General features: G+C 44.4%; 1 protein-coding gene across 1 annotated transcript; it reads right to left on the bottom strand.

Annotated features, from left to right (window-relative positions):
- Positions 1–2,544: 2,544 nt before the first annotated feature.
- sdf2l1 (stromal cell-derived factor 2-like 1) lies at positions 2,545–14,100 on the bottom strand. Its single transcript, XM_015975697.3, has 3 exons — positions 13,834–14,100; positions 3,179–3,375; positions 2,545–3,096 (listed from the first exon to the last, which is right to left on the bottom strand). The coding sequence occupies exons 1-3, from the start codon at positions 14,027–14,029 to the stop codon at positions 2,818–2,820; spliced, it is 672 nt and encodes a 223-aa protein (XP_015831183.1). The 5' UTR covers positions 14,030–14,100; the 3' UTR covers positions 2,545–2,817.
- Positions 14,101–23,391: the final 9,291 nt, after the last annotated feature.

Consider the following 23,391-nt stretch of genomic DNA (forward strand, 5'->3'; position numbering starts at 1 on the left):
CCAATCAGCTCCGTCGCCTGTTTGGTGAGCGCTTTAGCCACGCCTCGTTTCCATGGTAACGGAAGTAATTGGGTTTGGCCATTTATAGCACGATGATCTCGCCACTGCCAGAGCCTGAGCGGTTCTGGAGCGGACGGGATTCAGAGACGTTTCCTGCATTCTGCTGCGTTCACACAGGTTGTTAAACAGCTGCGTCACCCACAGGAGCACAACCTTAACTCATTCACTACTGTTCACCACAGACCTCCAGCTGATCCATGCAGAAATACCAAAACACTAATAAAAGGATGACTGCGTGTTCGTGTTGGTCACGATGGCCATGGACGGGATTTCAATTTAATGAACCATTTTAACATTTAATAACAACCACGCCTCTTTGTTATATCCTTATTTTATTTACCCCAGTACTAATAGTAATTTTACTAGTCAAAGTACTGATACCAGCAGGTATTGGTTAGTAGTAGTAATGTTATGTAAGGATAACCAACAACTGCACTGATCTGAGACAAACCCAAGTCCCTAAAACAACCTACACTTCTTTATCACGCAGACTGGATCTGTGTTCCAGCTATCCATGCTAACATTCTTACCATCCACTCCATCCCTTCAGACGTCGGACACGTGCTGTCACGTTTCCCGTTCGTGTGCACGGTTAGCAGCAGGAGACTGGAGTTCTGAGACGTCAGCTCGGGTGTTAAAACTGTTCCCGACGGCAGGGTTAGGGCTCTGTTGTGAGAGGGTTTACTAGTGAGAGCAGAATACTGGTAGTGAGTTTCTCCTACTCTATAGAGTTCTGTTTGGAACATGAAGTCAGTAGGAACAACATACTGGATCAGAACCACAGAACCAGTCTGTCTAACAAACATTAACCAGCCAGAGAGCCCAGCTGACTCCACTAAAACCTGTCCTCTATGACTCTAGTGAGACAGATCATGTCCATGTCTGGGGGGGGGACACGGAGACAACCATGGACAGTTGGGGGGAGGACAGGGGGACTTTTTACTATCCCAAAAGCACGACCCGATATTAAAGGCACTGCTTGAGCTCTGGCACCACGCAGAAACGGGCGTTTCCCAGTAGAACCGCCCAGAAGCTCATCTATTGGCTCTGCTGATATTTGCTGGTGTGTGATTGGCCATTCGTGCTGCCTCTCCACGTAAACAGGATGTGTTCACGTTTCTGCATGCAGTTCTGCACTCGCGGCATGGCATCAAAGAGCATATTTATTATTAATTCATGCCAGAGACCCTCATAACTGGGTCACGTGACCGCTTCTGCTGGTTTGTTCTGGTTTCTGATCTGACTCACAAAGGAGAACACACCACGATGATGTCATGTAAACATGTCTACAGCCACTTCCTGATGCACCTGCAGCAGCTCCGATGTCAACGTCTTCAGCCTACTGCGTCTCACGCAGGAAGGGTTTACATCAACTCTCACCGGTAGTCCTGGTAACCAGCACTCTCACCGGTAGTCCTGGTAACCAGCACTCTCACCGGTAGTCCTGGTAACCAGTACTCTCACCGGTAGTCCTGGTAACCAGTACTCTCACCGGTAGTCCTGGTAACCAACCAGCACTCTCACCGGTAGTCCTGGTAACCAACCAGCACTCTCACCGGTAGTCCTGGTAACCAACCAGCACTCTCACCGGTAGTCCTGGTAACCAGCACTCTCACCGGTAGTCCTGGTAACCAACCAGCACTCTCACCGGTAGTCCTGGTAACCAGCACTCTCACCGGTAGTCCTGGTAACCAACCAGCACTCTCACCGGTAGTCCTGGTAACCAGCACTCTCACCGGTAGTCCTGGTAACCAGCACTCTCACCGGTAGTCCTGGTAACCAGCACTCTCACCGGTAGTCCTGGTAACCAGCACTCTCACCGGTAGTCCTGGTAACCAGCACTCTCACCGGTAGTCCTGGTAACCAGCACTCTCACCGGTAGTCCTGGTAACCAGCACTCTCACCGGTAGTCCTGGTAACCAGCACTCTCACCGGTAGTCCTGGTAACCAACCAGCACTCTCACCGGTAGTCCTGGTAACCAGCACTCTCACCGGTAGTCCTGGTAACCAGCACTCTCACCGGTAGTCCTGGTAACCAACCAGCACTCTCACCGGTAGTCCTGGTAACCAGCACTCTCACCGGTAGTCCTGGTAACCAACCAGCACTCTCACCGGTAGTCCTGGTAACCAGCACTCTCACCGGTAGTCCTGGTAACCAACCAGCACTCTCACCGGTAGTCCTGGTAACCAACCAGCACTCTCACCGGTAGTCCTGGTAACCAACCAGCACTCTCACCGGTAGTCCTAGTAACCAGCACTCTCACCGGTAGTCCTGGTAACCAGCACTCTCACCGGTAGTCCTGGTAACCAGCACTCTCACCGGTAGTCCTGGTAACCAACCAGCACTCTCACCGGTAGTCCTGGTAACCAGCACTCTCACCGGTAGTCCTGGTAACCAACCAGCACTCTCACCGGTAGTCCTGGTAACCAGTACTCTCACCAGTAGTCATGGTAACCAGTAGCTGAAACATTGAGGGGCGGACGCAGCTTTCAGGAGGAGGTTTATTGACTAAACGGCAGCAGCAGCTGGGCTCAGAAGCAAACCATCAGTGATGCAGACACGACCTTTAGGATGACAGAACTGGTAGAAGAAGAGTGACCGTAGCGTGGAGTGGCTTTAAACAGGCTGTGTCCTTACAGCAGACCAGCCCTATTCACACATCTAGAGGAGGAACAGAAGCTGGAAGACCAATCACAGCACTCAGGTCTCAACAGGAGTCTTTATTTGGTCCAGGTCCACGTCTCCAGCTGATGAGGTCAGAGTTCATCATGATGCAGCAGCTCCTGGCTGGGCTGGATGAAGACACCTTCCATGGTGCGCCACCAGTTGTGCTGGTTGGGGGACCTCATGCCGTGGACCTCTCGTTGGCCACGGATCGGGTTGCCGTACTGCTCGCCTGTAATGCTCAGGAAAACGTCGGTACCCTGGTGTTTGAAGCGCACGGCCTCATCGCGCTCCCAGTAGTCTCCATCACACTGAACCGCCCACACGTCCAGGTCGTCTCCCTCGCCGTGCTCCCCAAAGGCGCTCACCTCCTGCAGGAAACACAGACCTCTGAATCTACCACACACGCTGGAGACGGAGGCGTCTTTATTAGCGGTGAGGGGAGTGTGTGACCTGGTTATGAGACAAGGGGGAGCTGAAGTGGTGTGTGTGAAGATTTCGGCCAGTCTTCATGTGTGTGATGCGAATCGTCTGACCACACTTCACAGCCGAGCCACGCTGACACTGGCGCTTCGGGTTCCCACGAATCTGCCAGTAGCTGTTGGCGTCGTCGGCGCTCTCCACCCCGGTCACAGACTGCTGTCCGCTACCTACACACACACACACACACACACACACACACACGCACACACACACACGCACACACACACACACACACACACACACACACACACACACACACAGGACAGAAGGTCTGTCTGGTTTACGTGATTTTCAGACCAGTTCAGCAGATTCTGACTTCTATGAAGCATTCAAACTATTTGTGTGGTTTTGTAAATCATCCTCAGTTAAAACATCAGGAGGGAGCAGCAGAGCGCTGTTTTAGTGAAGAGGAGCCATCTTCGTCCCAACCCTCACCTCCGGTCAGGAGCTGTGGGTAAGGACCTACAGAATGAGGTCATGACGAGCTTCCTCTGTAGGGCGGTTGGGCTCACCCTTAGAGAGGGTGAAGAGTCAACCCAGGACAAGTTAAACCTGCATCCTCCTCCTGCTGCTGGAGAAAGGCTCAGGCTCCTCCTGTGATGGAGCTGCTATCCTGGGATAAGTGGGTGAAAACACTCTGGATGAGAGGGTTCCTACAGGTTTCTTTAAGTTCAACCCAAGCCTCTGAAGACCGTTTATGTAAAACCTGGAACCTGTTCCAGGCCCTACCGCAAAAACAACCACTACATTCTTGCAAGATCAGCTGTGCTGGCCCCCAGGTGAGCTCAGTTCACACACACACACACACACACACACACACACACACACACACACACACACACACACACACACACACACACACACACACACACACACACACACACACACACACACACACACACACACACACACACACACACACGCACACACACGCACACGCACACGCACACACACAGTTCTAGTGAAGTCCCTGTGTGTCTGCTGGTCATATCATACATACCATTTTATTTAAGCGCTTTCAGCACAGCCATGCAGCTGACCTAAATGCTGCACAACACAGAACAACCAGCTAAATGACTCCACTGGAAGTACAGGTAGGTGGAGCTAAAACCAGACAGGCAGTTCAACCACATAACACACACGTGTAGGCCATACGATGGAGAGGAGAAAACCTATAGGCCTAGTACTAAAAGCAGTTTTAAAAGGAAAGGACGCCATTAAAGACCTTCAAATACACACAAGTTCATTAAGCAATCAGTGGGAATGAGGTAAACGTGAAGACTTGGTTTATCCGCTAAAAGCCGGGAGAAAAAGTGTTTTCTGTCCACAGCAGCAGCCTAACGTGGAGGCGCCTTTCACCGCGGGACTTAGGAGCCACGAGGAGGAGCTGATCCTCAGACCTCAGGGCATGAGGAGGGTGCTAGTGGTGCTAAGAAGGGGCTTGGCCTTTCAGAGACAAAAACTAGTCCTAACTTATTCTGTTAGCGCCCTGCTGCTGCGTTCTGAACCAGCTGGAGTCTGGGCAGAGCGGCTTTGCTGATGCCACAAACGCCGGAGTTAAAATAGGATGTAATGAAGGCGTGGACCAGGGATTCTAGATGATGTTTACTCAGATTAGGATTGAGTTTTGGAAACGCGCCTGAGGTGGTGAAAACAGGAGTTCACTGTGCTGTTAAGCTTTAAGGCCGTGTCCAGTTTCACTCCTAGGCTGGAAACAGTCGAGGTCATCACGTTTTCCCATTTAAAGGCCGTTTTTCTATTGCTGATAGCAACTGATGGCTGATATCCAGCACCCTTCCATCACATGCTAAACTCTCACTAACCACACCTCTGAATGAGCAACATTTCTGAGCTTGAATCAGTTTTTGAACACTAAATTCAACCAACCCAAGAATCTCAGTTTTGTGAGCTCCTCGGACTAAAAATCAAACATTTAAGGTAAGAAATCTACAGTGTAATAATCTCAGAAGTGCCTAATCTCTCAGCCACGTTAGAAAGAAGGTTATACTGAAGCAGATGTCCTTCTCGCCGGCCGGGGGGTGGTCAACTTTTTCTCCTTTCAAAAAGTCTATGAAGGGATGTGGTTGCTGAGTCTGCTCCGAGCTAACGCTGCTGCACCGGCAGTTTGACACCAGCAGGCTAGAGTCGTTTAAAGAACCGAAGCCAGTAAACAGGAGCGACCCAGAAGTTAGTTCTTGTACCCCTAAGGAGCTCCATCATCTTTTTGTTTTATTCTAATATAAACCAAGTTTACATTTTCAGTTTGAGAGCAGGATTTCACATCTTTGCTCTCAAAACTTGTCATGGTTGCACTAAAAATTTCTGCTCTCTTTAAAAAAACTGTTTCCCCTCAAATCTGCTTCAGTGCTCAGATTTTAGGGTTCTTGCACAGATGATTTCTTCACGTGTGAAAACGTTTTCTCTGCACAGATCAAAAGCTCCCTGAAGTCTGACCCCTGTGCTCGCAGATTTTTTCTGCTCCGTCTCAACCTTGCTGCCATCATCTCCTAGCAACCGCTTGGCCAATAGAAGGACTGTCTGGAGCTGGGTTGAGACAAACTTCTTAGGAGTATGCTTGAGCGGGGTTACCTTAACGAACAGCTACATGCGTCTACCTTCAGCTGTCTGCTCCACGTTACCATGTTCATGAAGTCAGGACACGCTTTCAAACGAGGAAGGTGTTTGTTAATGTAACCGTCTTCAAGCTGGTCCAAACTAAATTACCTAGGCTACACAGACCGTACATGTATATGCTAGCTCGTTAGCTTACATTTGATTTACATGACAGCTAGTCTGTTCTCGTCTCTGCCGAGCTGAAGAAGTCTTGTTTCTGACTCGAGTTTTTGACTGTTTCAGTATGTTTTGTTAATAATCTGTAAAATAAACACCATTATTTATGCTACGCTATTCTTATTTTATATAAATACGGGTTACTCATCAGTGGTTTTAACGTGTGGAGGCACAGATGGTTTAAAGTTCAGTTTTTCTGACTCGAGTTGACTCAACATTTATTACAATAAGTTTTCTACGGATCCCAACAATAAAGCCAACATCCTAACACATACTACCTTTTAGTTCCTCCAGACAAAACCACACTCATCCTTTGTAAAAAGTGTAAATGAGGATACATACCAGTAAAAAACTACACCAACAGTAACGCTTTAACGATGTAAACACATGAAACATTACCCTCCCGGAACTACACACGAGGGGGAACATCATCCGTTCCCCGCTGACTCACACAGAAAAGGACACGCCTAGATCACGTTGGTTTTCTCAGGATCATCAGTTTCAAATGTAGAAAACACATTCCCTGGATAAGATAAACGGGTGTGTGAGCCTCTTCAGACAGTAATCTGCGTCCCACGGGGGGTATGAACTCATGTTGTTGTTATTCTGCTTTTATCCACATGAGAATGACGTTCTTCCTCATTGTGTGGCGTTTACAGGTGGATCAGAGTGTATGAAGCCGAGCAGCCGCTCTTCTGGTTGGCGGTCCAACTAAAAGATAGAGATATAAGTTTTGGTCCATATCGCCCAGCCCTACTATCTTTTATCAGAAGCTAAAGCAGGAGATAGGCGTAGGAGACTATTTTCTATCAGAAGCTAAAGCAGGAGATAGGCATAGGAGACTATTTTCTATCAGAAGCTAAAGCAGGAGATAGGCGTAGGAGACTATTTTCTATCAGAAGCTAAAGCAGGAGATAGGCGTAGGAGACTATCTTTTATCAGAAGCTAAAGCAGGAGATAGGCGTAGGAGACTATTTTCTATCAGAAGCTAAAGCAGGAGATAGGCGTAGGAGACTATTTTCTATCAGAAGCTAAAGCAGGAGATAGGCATAGGAGACTATTTTCTATCAGAAGCTAAAGCAGGAGATAGGCGTAGGAGACTATTTTCTATCAGAAGCTAAAGCAGGAGATAGGCGTAGGAGACTATCTTTTATCAGAAGCTAAAGCAGGAGATAGGCGTAGGAGACTATTTTCTATCAGAAGCTAAAGCAGGAGATAGGCGTAGGAGACTATTTTCTATCAGAAGCTAAAGCAGGAGATAGGCGTAGGAGACTATTTTCTATCAGAAGCTAAAGCAGGAGATAGGCGTAGGAGACTATCTTTTATCAGAAGCTAAAGCAGGAGATAGGCGTAGGAGACTATTTTCTATCAGAAGCTAAAGCAGGAGATAGGCGTAGGAGACTATTTTCTATCAGAAGCTAAAGCAGGAGATAGGCGTAGGAGACTATTTTCTATCAGAAGCTAAAGCAGGAGATAGGCGTAGGAGACTATTTTCTATCAGAAGCTAAAGCAGGAGATAGGCGTAGGAGACTATTTTCTATCAGAAGCTAAAGCAGGAGATAGGCGTAGTAGACTATTTTCTATCAGAAGCTAAAGCAGGAGATAGGCATAGGAGACTATTTTCTATCAGAAGCTAAAGCAGGAGATAGGCATAGGAGACTATTTTCTATCAGAAGCTAAAGCAGGAGATAGGCATAGGAGACTATTTTCTATCAGAATCTAAAGCAGGAGATAGGCGTAGGAGACTATTTTCTATCAGAAGCTAAAGCAGGAGATAGGCGTAGGAGACTATTTTCTATCAGAAGCTAAAGCAGGAGATAGGCGTAGGAGACTATCTTTTATCAGAAGCTAAAGCAGGAGATAGGCGTAGGAGACTATTTTCTATCAGAAGCTAAAGCAGGAGATAGGCGTAGGAGACTATCTTTTATCAGAAGCTAAAGCAGGAGATAGGCGTAGGAGACTATTTTCATGTTGAGCCTGCATGAAACACTAACTCGGTGATTGATTAGAATCAGAAATAAGATTTAAAAATGGCTTTTCTGTGAACCACACCTTTAATCATGTTTGCCTAACAGCCTGTTTCGAGTTCCTGTAAAAAGACAAGAAGGTTTAACTGACAGCTGGTCAGGTTGGCGGTGAAGATGGAGACACCTTCACGCTGGCCCACAGCGGTAGCAGCAGCTGCAGCTTTGGTCTTGATGACTAAATTATTCACAAATGAGGAGGTTTTAAACATGAGCTCTAACTGGATTCACATCTTTGTTGTATTTATCCTTCATTTGCAGCTAGGAGCCACTGATTCCACTGATGTTGCCCCTGATGTCAGCATTATCAATTATCTATCAGCTTTAGTCTGGGGTGGACCCATATGATCAACATGCTGTCCTCTTTATGAATAGGTTCAAATTAGGCCTGTAGCGACGCCTCGATGACGTCGAGGATTCGATTCTAAAAAACCGTTGACGTCAAATCCGGAAGTCGACGCACCATGTGACCAAACAGAGCAGCGCGGAGAACAAAACGCCGTTCATCTGATACTCAGCAGCAATGTCTCTGGTACCCCGGCGCCCTACCTCAAAGGTGTGGGAATATTTTAAACGGAGCACAAAACGTGAAAGTGCCGTTATTTGCAGTCTTTGCACCATGGAATTAGCTTATCACACCAGCACAACGTCCACGTGAGAGCATCTGAAGCGGAGGCATCCCGTTGTTACCCGTGACTCCCGCGAACAGAAGTAAGTAACATTATATCATATGTTTGCTAAATTGATTGCATGTTTGTGTAAGATGTGTGTGAGCTCTGCGCACTTCGGTAGGGCGTGTTTGGTTTGGCTAAACATAGCTTTATTTAGCTAACGTTAATTAGCGATAGCATATAATGCTGGCCCAAATGGCTAACTAGGTAATTGCTGCTAGGCAATGACAAAATCTATTGTTGTACAAAACATGACTTAACATTACAAAATTAGCCACACCAGCATTCTCAAATGACTTAATCATGGCATAGCACCGCAATCAGGCTAAGAGCAGATTTAAGACGCCATACTTTCATAGCTGTTGTTCTGATATGCTCCAAATATGTTCTGGTTTGCATTCTGCAAAGCCTATACTTGTGTGTAGCTTATATTGTTGACTTTATTTTTTATTTGGCAACAAGGGCGGCGGCAAAGTAATGACTTTACTGCAACAGGGAAACATGTTTCTAACTGTGGATTTGACAATAAACATTTTTAATCTTTGAATTGATTTTGTGTTTTCCAGAGCAAAGCAAAGAACCCTGTCGTCTTATCTCGGGCAAGAGATGCAATGCACACCTCAGAGGACAACCGGCTGAATAAAACGGTCTTGAAAGTAATAAATATTAGCTAACTGTTGCTTGCTTTCAGCATCTTTTAGGAGGAAACTGCTAACCATGTAAAAAAAATAAAAATTCACCCTCATTTAGATAAAAACATGACAAATAGGACAAAATAGGGTCCAGTGTCTATAATCTCCAGCGTTTGCTTTTGTTGGCTTCTATTTTCTTCATGTCCTTGTGTGATTTGTCTAGTAATCAAATGTTGAATGCTATGTTGTTTCTATATTTATATTTTCCTCATCTTACAGTTGATAAAGACATGAGGCCTTTGTCTCTTGTTGAGGGTGACGCCTTCATCGATATGGTCGAATACGCCTGTCCCGGCTTCAAATGGCCATCCAGGTGGTGGTTCACAAACCAGTTGGAAAAGACATACGAAGATACTCTGGAGAATTTAAAGAAGAACATAAAGAAGAGGTCCTCAAAAATCACGCTCACCACTGATGCCTGGACAAGCATTGCCACTGAGGCCTACCTTGGCGTGACCTGCCATTACATCGACGACAACTGGGAGACGGTCTCATTTGTCCCCTCGAAGAGCGACACACAGCAGACAACATCGCTCTCTGGATCGAAGAGGTTGCTGAGAAGTTTGATTTCTCTCTTCGCAATGATGTCCAGGCAATAGTCCACGACAACGCAGCTAATGATGTGAAAGCCCTACGGATCCTTGAGGAGAGGCATGGTGTATCTTCCCTTCGGTGTGCTGGCCATACAACACAGCCGATAGTCAACCAGGCTCTGAAACACCCCCAGCAGGGCACTTGGGGCAGCAAGGGAGCTTGTCAGCTACCTTCACAATAGCAGTTTTGCCCTCCTTAAACTAACGGCCAAACAAGAGCAGATGGGCACTCCTCAACACAAATTAATCCAGGATGTAGCTGTGCGATGGAATAGTTCCTTCTATGTGATTACGCGCCTCCTTGAGCAGCGCTGGCCTGTAACTGCAGCCCTTTCAGACCCAGAGGTCACTAAGGCATCAAAGCGTTACCTTGATATGAAAGCTGAACAGTGGAGCCTCTTGGAAGAATTACAGCAAGCACTTGAGCCATTTGAGCAAGCCACTGTCTTCCTTAATGGAGAGGCAAACGTCACAGGATCCGTCCTGCCGCCTCTGGTGAAAGGTCTACAGAAGTCCACAGAGAAAGCATTTGATTGTGCTCCCATTGCCACCTTCCAAACAACAGTCGCTGCAGAGATTGCTTCAAGGTCAGTGTAATTATTCTGCTCTTGAAATTAGGGCTGTCACGGTAACCGCAAAAATGAAATATCACAATATGACGAAGCCCACCGCGCTGCATCATGGGCCACCGCGATTACTGAACTTGGTTCAACTCAGTGATGCATGTTGAGAAGGACGGCTGCACTGGTATCAAAACGAAACGTTACTTCGCTCCTTTGGGAGCACTTTGGTTTTCAGTACGTCAGCTGCTGCGCAGCCAGAGTCCTTGGCCGAGACAGAGCTGCCACCAGCGGCAAAAAAATAATAATAAACGCTCGGAGACCTGCTGAAGTCCCGGACAAGCACTGCTTCTGCAACCGTCCCGAAGAGAGTTTGAGCCGAGCTGGAGCTCACTCGCTACCTGCAGGAGGAATGCATCCACCCTAAAGAACCCCCCTGACATGGTGGAGCAACAACCGGGAGAGATTCCCTTTGCTCGCCAGTCGCAGCAAGTACGTGTGCGTTAGTGCAACGAGCGCACCATCCGAGAGGGTTTTCAGTGTTGCTGCAAATGTTGCCCCCCCTCTCAGATCCTCTCTCAAACCGTATATGGTTAACATGCTGGTTTTCCTTGTGGGTAACAAGGACGTGACCGAGCTATAAAGCACCGTCATTCGTGTGTGTGAAAGTGAAATGATAGTGCGCGCACGCCCGGTACATGTCATTTTTTATGCTTGATTTTAAACAACTAAACAAAATGGGGACTTGTTTCTTATTTGTTAGATGCTGCAGCCAAATTTGCATTTAAAAGTTTAACCTCCTGAATTTTGTTGTTTTTAAGTTCAGTCGGACTCCGACTGTCAGAGGAACTAACGTTACTGCGATCTGTGTTGTTACTGCCCTTTGATCTGCATTCAGTAAAGTGTTATTAAAGAAGGCACGGCAATTTTTAACCTTTTTTAAATGTGTAAACATTATGTTTAGATAGTACTGCAATAAAAAAAGGGCTGCAATAATATCGCACACCGCAATATTAAGCCACCCTGAATCACCGCAGGAGGAATTCCTCAACCGCGACAGCCCTACTTGAAATCTAGTTTTAAACTAACTAAATGTATTTTAAATTAAGCTTTCCCAGTTTGCATCTTAATGTTTTCCTCATATATCATAGAGCTGTTGCTTCTACTAGTCTTTCCCTCCAAGCACTTTGAATTTATGTAAGTGTAAAAATCATAACCGTTATGTTTCAGATGGAAGAGTCAGACTTCATATGATGAAAATGAGAATAATGTGAGCATCTTCGCGGCAGCCCTTGATCCACGATTCCGAAAGCTGAAATTTCTTTCCACTGATGGATGTCCTGAAGGTAAAAATCAAACTTCAGAGCCTCGCACTTGAAGCCAGACCAGTTCTAGTGAAGGAAGAACCTAAAAAAGGATTTTGCAGTTGTTTTCCAAATTTGGGTTTCTGGGGGTTAAACAGTTTAATTTTGTGTTAAACACTCGGGGATGTTCATGCTGTGACCTGCCTGTTTTGCACTAAAACTAGAGTTAAACTAGAGTTATTGGAACTGTGTTCCAATAATAATACTGCTTTTATTTTGTTTTAAGCAAAAGATGTTTGACTTTGGAAAATCGTTGTGTAATAAAGTCATTTATACAATTTTGGGGGTATTTCTTTAACATATTTTGGTTTTAATCAATTGTACAGCAAAAAAAAAAAAAAAACAATCATAAGATTAATCATTTAATTAGTCATTAGAATAGTCGACTATTCGATAAAATAATCGCCAGAATAATCGTTTTGAAAATAATCGTTTACCTACAGCCTTAGTTCAAATAGCCATAAACTAGCTTACAGCTGCTAACATAGCGCATGTACACTGAAATACTTTATAGATGCGACTACACATCTGAAAGGGATGTTCCACCCTTAAGTGAAAATCTGTCCATTGTCGTATTCCCCAGAGTTAGAGAAGTGAGAAAAAGGACATTTAGTAACCAGTGCAGTGATTCTCCTGGTCTGCTTTAGCTTAGCATAAACAACGGAAGTGATTAGCAGGAACCAGCATTGTGTGTGCAAAAGTGATTCAAAGGACTCAATGATACCAGTTAGTCCTGGTGAGCTCAGTAATCATGTCGACTGCAAATGAAAATAAGAAGTAGCCCGATGGATTTGTAGGAGCCCATTTAGACCTGATTGTTCAGGTATGATAACTGTTCAGTTTCCTTGTTGTGAAATTCTGTTTTACATGTTGTTAATAAATTTGCTCCATTAGGAGCCAAATTAATTCCTCTGTATGATTTTCCCTTATTTTGAATGGATAAATATATGTTGGGTGGATTTTTCCCAAAAACCCTCAAAAACATTTAGATGGAAATACTTTCTAATAAAAGTTAAAAATGAGGGGAAAGAACCGAAGGTGAAAACCAGAGAAGTTCCCAACGGCACATACTGTTCCAGGAGAGGTCCGTCTGGAGTTCTGTCAACTAAAACCTCTCTAACTTCTCTATACTTCTTTTTTTTTCATGATTTTTGGGTCAGCAAATGTTCAGACCCTATTCTGTGGATTTCTAGATGTTTTAGGCTGCAACGAGGTATTTTAGAAGGAATTTTAGCATCATAAAGTGGATTTTTTTTAGGCGGAACAGATTTTTTTTTCTAATTTCTGCTGTGTTCCAGATCCTGCTGCTCTCCATCAGTGACATAAGTGATGCGTAATCTTTAGAGTCTTACCTTTATTTTGATACCAAAACAGCTCAAATAAACCTTGTCGTTTATGAGATATGCTCAGAAAATATCTGAAAAATGGTCTAGGGTTCAAGAGCTTAAATGTTTATTTATCTTTTTTTGTACCGCAGCAAGTTCCTAATGTTGTGATTCGCGCACACGTGGCTTGAAACCCTTCTGATTCACATTTTAATGACTATCTGACACCCTGACTTGTCAATTTGAGACATTTTAAAGCTTGATTTCCACGTCTGGGTCGAACTGAGAACTGAGCTTTAGATGATTGCACCTTAACTGCACGCATGCTGCTCTGGTGTATGGTGTTCTGTCAGAACGCCGGGGCATATGTAAATAAAACACAACCAGGACTAAACCCTGAGGAGTTCCACCAAGAGCAGAAGCACCACCACCAACTGGGACTGTTGCACTGAACCCCCCGAGTGAGAGGAGAGGATGACCCGTGCTGTGGCTCAGAGATCCGTCCTGATGGACTATCCCATCTACTGGAGGAGTCTGGTGGTTCACTAGCACACTAGGACCCGTCAGAGCTCACGCGGGCTTTAGTACAGGTGACGGTGGGCTTACCTGAGCCGTACTTGACATCGTGAGAGTGGAGGCGGACGTTGTGTCTGGTGTTGAGCAGCTTGACCAGGGAGCCGCAGGTCACAAAGTTGAGCTCCGACTCTCTCCCCTCGCAGCTGGAGCGCAGCAGCAGCAGCAGCAGCGACAGCAGCGGCGGCAGCGAGCGGACAACGCGACGGACGCAGGAAACGCTCTCCATCTTCAGCAGCTGCTTCTGCTAGCAGGTACAAGCGCTGGGAGAGTCCCGCAGACACGTCACTGGAGTGTGCGTCTGCACCAATCAGCGCGTGACAAGTCCCAAGCAAATGACTATCCGAACGTGATTGGCCAGGGTACTTCTGTGTTGTCATAACGCTGACGCGACACGTCCACTGGTCCGCCATATTGGAAGGGGAGACGCAGCCAAGAACGCAGTACAGGCATTGGTGTTGGTGGTCAGGTGTTTTCACCATTACACAGCCTGTCACCTGCGTGCGTGGTGGAGTGCTTTTCATCCACTAGACTAGCCTGGACCCCGTAGGCATGGCCATATATAGGTCTATTTTCTAATCCAGTGCCATTCACATTTGGTGCCCATTTTGATGCCAAGAAAGCACTTATTTTTGAACGTCACCAACAGTTATTTTAGGTTTGTTTGAAATAATAATTTGGTTGATGAACAAATGTTATATGAATACTAAATGAAATGTTTTGATTAATCTGTGAAATGTGTATATTATTACATTGAAAGATTTATATATGACGATCCGGAATGTTGGATTTAACAAGTGAATCATTGTCTACACTGCATATCTCCTCATGACGCAAGGTTAATGTAATTGCAGACACATAGATATTTTCTTACCCACAAATCAGAGCAACCCTATCCGAAGAAGGCGTGATGTCTGAGGTTTGGTGGTTAACATCTGGCCAAGCTCTGATTGGCCACACAAATCATAATATGAGAATATTAAAAACAGAATCACTTGCTGAGCGATTCAGCATTCCAGCTTTCCAATTCAGCATTCAAGCATTCAAGTTATGAGCATAACTTCGACTGGCCATCGGAGGGAAACTCTAACCATCCCATCTACAGCTGACACCGCAAATGGTTCCTTCAGCACCAAGGCGAGACAACTTCAACTCCTTAAGATTTATTCCTAAGACGCAAACAACTGTGTGACCCGGCGACATCTCAGGACTGGCTTGGTCGCCTCGCGATTATCCTATGAACCTCGAGGCACTGGGGTCACCAGACTCCCTCGGATCCAATCGGGGGTCTCCATAACAGGTGCGTGGGCTCACCAGATTGTGTCTGATGTGATTTTAGAAACCATCAATTAGTTTAGAGCAAACCAAATTCACTCCCTTCTCCAGATACGAAGGTTCTGATAACATCACATTCATACATCATCACACCTCACATCCCACCCACTCAGATTCATTCATCACCTAATATGTGTTTCCTAGTTGTCATGTTTTTAACTGTTTAGAAAATACATTCTTACGTTTTATAAACCTGACTCTCTTCTTGAATTAACACGAAGTGTGTTTGATCCCTGAAAAAGCAAAGAATCCAAGAATCTTCTGATTAAACATTCAAAGACCAAGCAGGTTGATATTCTATATTTATATACAATATTACATCTTCCTGGTCATAAGTGAAGGTAATATATTAAGCTTAAAAGCACAATATTTACCCCTCTACATATTATATGTACAACGTTACAAATCTAAACTTAAATCTAAATAATGATCATTTACACCTGCATGCTATTCACATCATCGTATCCTATTTGCAACTTCAGAATGGCGGGCCGCTCTGTTGGGACTTATGAAAAAATTGAGCTGACATATCTGGCGCTGTAGTCTGGTTCCTGCATGTTTCAGATAATGCACACCGCTTATTTGGTTCATTTAGTAATGAATCACTCTTGTAGACACTTATGAAGGCTGGGAGAGGTTTCAGCTGTTAGATTAAGGTGTTAAAAATACGAACGCACAACGAAGACATACGTTTGACCCTAACCCACCGAGAATTAATAACGGACACTTAGGGGGTGCTAAAAGCAAGCAAAACTGCCAAGTGTGCCTTTAAATGCATCTAAATGTTAAATCTAAATACTTATTAGAGTTCCTGCTCTTCATGCCTGTTACCCTAGTAATAAAAAATAATGAACAATTTGTACAAAAACAATAGGGTTCCCTGCTCTTTAATCGGGATAATAAACAAGTTACGTTTGCGCTGGAAGGATGTCTGCGGCAGCGCAGATTTAGCCCCACTCCCCTTTATACGTCTTATCCTTTGTGAAAAACACATTATCGTAACACATTTGGCCACTTATGAACGACGAAAGGCGCCCTGAAGCCGACTCAGCTATGTAGGAAAATGGCTTGATTGAATTTTGAATCAGGCTTGTGCAACACAGCTGTTAGATGGTAAGCTTAGCTTGGTTTATAGCAACTTTATAGTGTATGAACCCTTCCACTTATATAGGCTAACCAAGTGAAAAACCACCTGCAACTTATCGTCATTGCTGCTGGGCACAATGCAGGGGGAAGCGCGCTCTGAAGAGTAGCTTGGACACCTGCCATGACGGCATGTTCAATTGTTCCTGCCTAGAGCGAGTTATGCAAGTCTCTCTTCAGTTTTAACTGGTCATTACAGCCTATTACCAGATCCTAGCAGAGAAATAATTGACAATCTCCTGTTCCTGGAAAGCCTTCAGCCATCCTTCGATGACTGAAAACCACCATCAGCTCTGTCTCCTGTCTGCCTACAATTATTATAATAAATATTGTGTTTGACAGGTTCTTTGTGCTGCCAAAATGTCTCTTTTTAAGTCCAGTTTTTATATTTTAATGGATATTTATAAATTATCATCCATCCATTTTCATCCGCTTATCCGGAGTCGGGTCGCGGGGGCAGTAGCCTAAGGCGAGAGCAGACTTCCTTCTCCCCAGCCACTTGGGCCAGCTCCTCCGGGGGGATCCCGAGGTGTTCCCTGGCCAGGTGAGAGACATAGTCCCTCCACCGTGTCCTGGGTCTACCTTTAGGTCTCCTCCCGGTTGGACGTGCCCAGAAAACCTCACCAGGGAGGCGTCCAGGAGGCATCCTGACCAGATGCCTGAGCCACCTCAACTGGCTCCTCTCGATGTGGAGGAGCAGCAGGTCTACTCCGAGCCCCTCCCGGATGACCGAGCTTCTCACCCTATCTCTAAGGGAGAGCCCAGCCACTCTTCAGAGAAGACTCATTTCGGCTGCTTGTATCCGCGATCTCGTTCTTTCGGTCACTACCCAAAGCTCATGACCATAGGTGAGGGTAGGAACGTAGATCGACCGGTAAATCGAGAGCCTCGCCTTCTGACTCAGCTCTCTCTTCACCACGACAGACCGGTACAACGCCCGCATCACTGCAGATGCAGCACCAATCCGCCTATCGATCTCACGCTCCAGTTTTCTCTCACTCGTGAACAAGACGCCATGGGGCGATGGTGGCACAGGAGTTAAGTGCTCGCCCCGTAATCGGAAGGTTGCTGTTCCAAACCCCGCTCAGTCTGTCGCTGTCGTTGTGTCCTTGGGCAAGACACTTAACCCACGTTGCCTGCTGGTGGTGGTCGGAGGGACCAGTGGCGCCAGTGCTCGGCAGTCTCGCCTCTGTCAGTGCGCCCCAGGGCAGCTGTGGCTACATCGTAGCTCATCCCCACCAGTGTGTGAATGTGTGTGTGAATGGGTGAATGACTGATTGTGTTGTAAAGCGCCTTGGGGGGTTCCAGGACTCTAGAAGGCGCTATATCAAATACAGACCATTTACCATTTACCAAGACCTCGAGATACTTAAACTTCTCCACTTGGGGCAGGACCTCAACCCCGACTCGGAGAAGGCATTCTACTTTTTCCCGAATCAATCATTTTTAAATGATCACTTTGTTGCATGTTTAACTAGCTCTAATGTGATGAATTAAACTGGCACCTCACTGTTAAAGGCTCATTTTAAATTCAACAGTGTGTTTGTATATTTATGGACATGAACAAAAAACAGGAAATATATTATTTATTTATTGTTTTATTCACTTCAGACTATTCAAACAAATCAAAATCAAATACAAAATAAAAATTTCTTAATTTAGAGGATTTAGAGATTCCTCTTTGGTCCTTAAAGAGCAAGTCACCCCCAAATAAACTTTTTTTCTGATAAACTGTATAAATGCGTGTCTAATCGTGCTGCAGGCACATGCAATCAATAGTTTTGCACTTTAGTGCATTTTGGTTAAAATTTTAATTTTCTGCCCAAAACTGTCAGTGTTGTACCGTTGTCAGGTAAAAACTCTGCACTGCATTTGAATTTAAATCTGCCATCGCTATTGACTAAGAGGTACCCAAGAATGTTAGCTGGTACCATATGATATAATAGACCCTTTTACTACCTACGTCATCAAAAGTTGCGCGCGCAGCCTGGCAACGAGAGTGAGGGCTTCCTCATTCACACGCGATACTAAAACAGCATTTTAAACCGTTTGTTTTGAAGTTCTGAGCACATAAAAATGTCGGGTTGTTGCGTGTACGGATGCCAGAATCGCTTCTCTTCAAGCAGTGGACTGAAACTTTACAGATTTCTGAAGGGAGCACATCCATTTCAACAAAATCGGAGGCGTCTGTGGCTGCAGGCCATCAAAAGGGTTGATGAAAACTGGACGGAAAACACGATCCGAAATGCTCGAGTTTGTAGCGCCCATTTTATATCAGGTAAGGTAATTATGTACTAAGATTACATATAAATTTATACGCTTTATTTCATGCTTCAAATTAACATTTCATTCTAATTCATCTGTATTCGCCCACTGCATATTAGTATAAACTGTATTTCTCTAAAATTAACACGATTGTACTCTGAGCACGCTAAAAAAAGAAACCTATGCTGTACTCACCCTGCCATGCAGGTACGTAGTTCTCTGGTTTGTTTACTATGACCCAAGCCTCGTACGTAGCAGTCTTGTGTCCTTGTCTTTGGCTAGGAAGGACTTCTGCCTTCAAGACGCAAAACTCAGAGTCTATGTCGTGATGTTTTACTTTCTGTACGTGGCCACAGACAACATGGTTGTATGCATCTAACCATTTGTATGCCCGTAGCGTCTCACGCGTGTACTTACTGGGCCTCTCCACTAAAAACGTATATATATCGGGCCACTGGATATCCGGCCACGCACCTACATCTTCCACCCATTCCGTAATGCCACAGGGATCCGGGAGTCTGTTGCCATTCGTTAAAGTGACTTTAATAATATAACATTCAAGATTTGCCGGTGATAACCCCGCAGCGTAGCTTGATAAAGCCTGAAACAACGCCGTTCTCTGTTGCCAAGCTGCGCGCGCATTCTCGCTGACGTCATATTGTTTACAAACAGTAAAAGGGTCTATTATGTCGGTGTGTGTCATGATCGCAGGAAGCTTCCTGACCCACACGGAGGTTAAACCAGGAACGAGAGAACCAGATACAATAGAGGGAAGGGAGATCTTACGGAGCCAGAACAGAGGATGAATGTGAGGAGAGGGTAGGTCACGTCTGGTCGATGGTTCAGGCTGGATGGATGTGGTTGACGAATATCCAGAGCAGGTGAACGGCGGAGAGCAGATGACCAGGGGAGAATGAGTGGCGAGGCTGAGGTACACACTCCAGGACAGAAGAGAACTCAGGCTGAGACTTGGTAGTAGATCTGGGGGGGCAGGACAGGTAATTAAACAGGACAAGCAGAGCAAGATTGCAAAAACTGTACAATTTCAGGACGAGGCTGGAAGCTACCCAGGTGAGAGTATCAACCGGCGCTGGAGTGTGGACACGCCACTCCTTAAATCCCCTGGCCTTGCTGATGGGAAATCAGCAGCAGCTGAGGCTCTCCGACACGCCCACCTGCAATTAGACTCAGAGAGAAAAACAGCAGACTCATGACAGTGTGAGCCAGTGTGTGTGTATGTATTTGTTAGCGGCTCCGCCCTCTCTGTCTGTTGCCTTTTTCAAACAGGAAGTGGGAGGGGAGCAATACTCTGGTAGGGGGTGACTTACTCTTTAAAGGGGAATAAGGAGAATCTCAAGGCTTTTCATTGCCCTATCCCTCAACATCTTTCCATTTCCAAAATCCTAATAAACATCTCAACACATACATCATAAACAAAATCAATAAGCAAAATTTTAATTTTCACATTAGCAAGAAATCATATAGACACTTATACTTTTACATCTTAAAGAAAATCCAAATTCTAAATGAGATCTTATTGACTTTAATTGCTTTACCAAGTCCTTAATGTCTATCATAATTCATTAGCAAATCAGTAATTTTGCAAACGTTTTTCTACTATATAATTTTTATATTGTACAACAGTACCACCAAACCGCTCCTCGGACTGAAATTGTCAAACTTTTTTGTCTGGTACGTACACGATTGTCTCACGTCAATTAAGATTTATTTAATTAATATAACAAATAACTGTTTAGAGGAGGGAGAAATCCTTCAAATCCACATTCTTCAGGAAGCTCCTGATGCTGACGACGCCACCAGAGGAGACCCAGCTGCTGACACCATGAGGATCACCTAAGTAGCGCGGGCACATCTACATACTAGGATTTAACACTGTTTGCTTCAGTTTGGTTAGATCCTGAGAACAGATCGGACACATTAGCATATGAACTTATATTATGCACAAATATCTAGGATATTAATGCAATCGATAGAAGTTCATACACTAACTGTCTTGGTCTATATTTTAATCCAAAGATTAATGTTTAATTTAAGATAATTAAATTTAATAGCAAAAGTTTATTTATTGAATCAGAAGTTTAAAGGAATCTTTGCTTATTCAATAACCAAATATACACCATTCTGTGTTTCATTTCAAAGAAGAGTCGGGTTTTAAAAAGTTAAGAATTTATTACTAACACTTTTAAAAACGACAATTTGTAACAGCTTGATGTTAAAACTTGTTATTAAAACAAACCTGTGTCTGAATGAAAAGCTAAAGTGAAATGCGAGGTTTGGATGCGTGAATGAATCTCAGAAGGTTTCTTTCAGAGAGAGAAAGCGCGTTCTGGATGGAAACGTTGTTTTGCAGCTAACTGATGTTTCTTAGAGAACAGCATACAGACGCCATCTGTCGGACAATGTCTACCTCACCCAGTTCAGGAGACCCTCCGTGGATCCGAGATGTCAGGGAGATTGTTTCCTCCGGGCACGAGGTTGGTTAGAGAGACCTCGGCGCGTCTCAAATCGGTCCTGAGATGTCTCCGTGGGTCACACGAGTGATGAAACTATGTGCGTCTCAAAATCAATAACTCTGAAGGAGTTTTTGTGTCAGCTGGAAACAGGTGCGTCTATTCGGAGCAATTCTATCGGCGTGACGGAATGCTTAGTGAGGCTGGGGCGGCCGACCCTCGTCCTCTGGCATGGTTCAAGAACTGAACCTGAGCTGCGGAGATTTGGTTTGAACAAAACCTCAGAACACGCCCACTCAGCGTCAGAAAACTTGTTGTCATGGAGTAAAAACAGGTGAGGTGGTTAACCTTTACCCTGGATTCACCCTCTGCATGGTTTGTACACGTGTGCAGGATTAACTACACACTAGAATCACCGCTGTTGCTGTTCAGTCGTAGATTCTGAGAATGACCAAGCAGATTAATCTATGAAGCCTATATCATGTATAAATATCCAGGATACTTTTATAATCGATCTAAGTTCATACCCCAACCTGTTTGGTCTATTTTTAATCCAAGAATTAATGTTTAATTTAAGGTAATTACATTTAATAGCAAAAGTTTATTTTTGAATCAGAAGTTAGGAATCTTTGCTTTTTCAATATCCAGAAATAATTATACCTTTCTGTGTTTCATTTCAAAGAATGAGGCAAGTTTAAAAATGAAGAATTTATTACTAACAATTTTAAACTTTACGATTTGAATGACAATTAGGAATGACAATTCATGGATGACAATTTAATGACAATTTTTAACAGCTTTGATATTAAACTTGTTTTAAAAGGCAAACCTGTGACTGGATGAAAGCTAAATGAAAATACGAGTTTGGATGCGTGAACGGATTTCTCAGGAGGTTTCTTTCAGAGAGAGGAACACGTTCTGGGCTGGAAATGATGGTTTTGCAGCTCACTGTTGTTACTTAGAGAACAGCATCAAACGTCATCTGTCGAAAGTGTCCACCTCACCCAGTTTCCGGAGACGCCCTTTTGGATCCGAGATGTCAGGTGGAGATGATTTCCTCTGGGCACGAGGATGGTAGAAGGACCTTGATGCGACCAAATCAGTCCTGGGTTGTCTCCGTGGGTCACACGACTGATGAAACTATTTGCGTCTCAAAGTCCATAACGCTGAAGGAGTTTTTGCATCTTAACTTAACTCAAAAATCAATAACTCTGGAAGGAGTTTTTCATCAGCTGGTTACAGTTTACATTTATTCTTAGCTATTCTTGTCGGCGTGACAGAACAGCTTGGCAGAGGGTCAAGGTGGCCGTTCCATCTTCTCAGGATGGTGTTGGTTCAAGAACCGACGTGAAAGCTGTTGCAAGTTAGTTTACAAAGTCCTCAGAACACACCCACTCTCAGCAAGAAAGCTTTGGTCATGCGTCGAAAACATGTGTTGGCAGTTACCCTTACTCTGGATCAGTTCTGTGTTAGATGGATATGGTGGGAGCTGACCTTCTGATTTGCTGAACACACATTACTGTCATCAACCATAATCATAATTAATCATTATTATACCCAAAGCATAATAAGTCATTTTAGTAATTAAAATACATTTATACTGAACCAAGTGATTATTTATGATGATTATAATAAACAGTAATAAAGTCAAAGAGTTTATTAATATTATTATCTAATTATTATCGTGAACTTGAAGTGTCCTTCTTCTGGGATGGAACAGCAGCAGATATGGTGATATGTTCTTCAGACATCATGACTCCTGGGTTAATCTGTGGACTTAAAAGTTACAGTCTGACCCAGCTTGACCCAGCTGGGTAAATGTGACCTTTGCCACAAATTAGAGAACCTTGATGATGCTACACGTGCAAATGACCTTCTGGTTGATGATCACACATTACTGATTATCATGAATAATAATTATTATTAACCCAAAGCATAATAAGTCATTTCAGTAATTGAATACATTTATACTGAACCAAGATGATTATTTATGATGATTGTAATAAACAGTAAAACAGTTTATTAAAATTATTATTTTAAAATCTTGAAGTGTCCTTCATCTTGGGACGGAACAGCAGCCAGATAAAGATGATGTTTTGCAGACATCCCGGCTCCTGATGGGTAATCTGTGGAGCAAAAGTTACGGCTTGACCCAGCTCGACCCAGCTGGGGAAATGTGACCTTTGGGTCACAAATATGAGACCATTCATGACGCTACACCTACGACCAAGAGAACAGCTGGTATCAGTAAATAAATAATGAAATCAGGGCTGTTTTAGTGAGCTGTTTGTGATTGTGTAACAAAAATGAACACATTACAGAATAATTTTCTCATGGGGTATTTTATAACTTTCTCTGCAGCAGACAGTAACTTTAG

This window comes from Nothobranchius furzeri, chromosome 17, assembly GCF_043380555.1.
Source record: "Nothobranchius furzeri strain GRZ-AD chromosome 17, NfurGRZ-RIMD1, whole genome shotgun sequence".
In the NCBI taxonomy this organism is placed as follows: domain Eukaryota; kingdom Metazoa; phylum Chordata; class Actinopteri; order Cyprinodontiformes; family Nothobranchiidae; genus Nothobranchius; species Nothobranchius furzeri.

Bases quoted from the DNA above. Each gene is read 5' to 3' on its own strand.
- sdf2l1 (XM_015975697.3), bottom strand. From the start codon at position 14,029: ATGGAGAGCGTTTCCTGCGTCCGTCGCGTTGTCCGCTCGCTGCCGCCG. The intron at 3,376-13,833 runs GTAAGCCCACCG...GTGTGTGTGTAG, and splicing joins CGATGTCAAGTACGGCTCAG to GTAGCGGACAGCAGTCTGTG. The intron at 3,097-3,178 runs GTCACACACTCC...TGTTTCCTGCAG, and splicing joins CCCCCTTGTCTCATAACCAG to GAGGTGAGCGCCTTTGGGGA.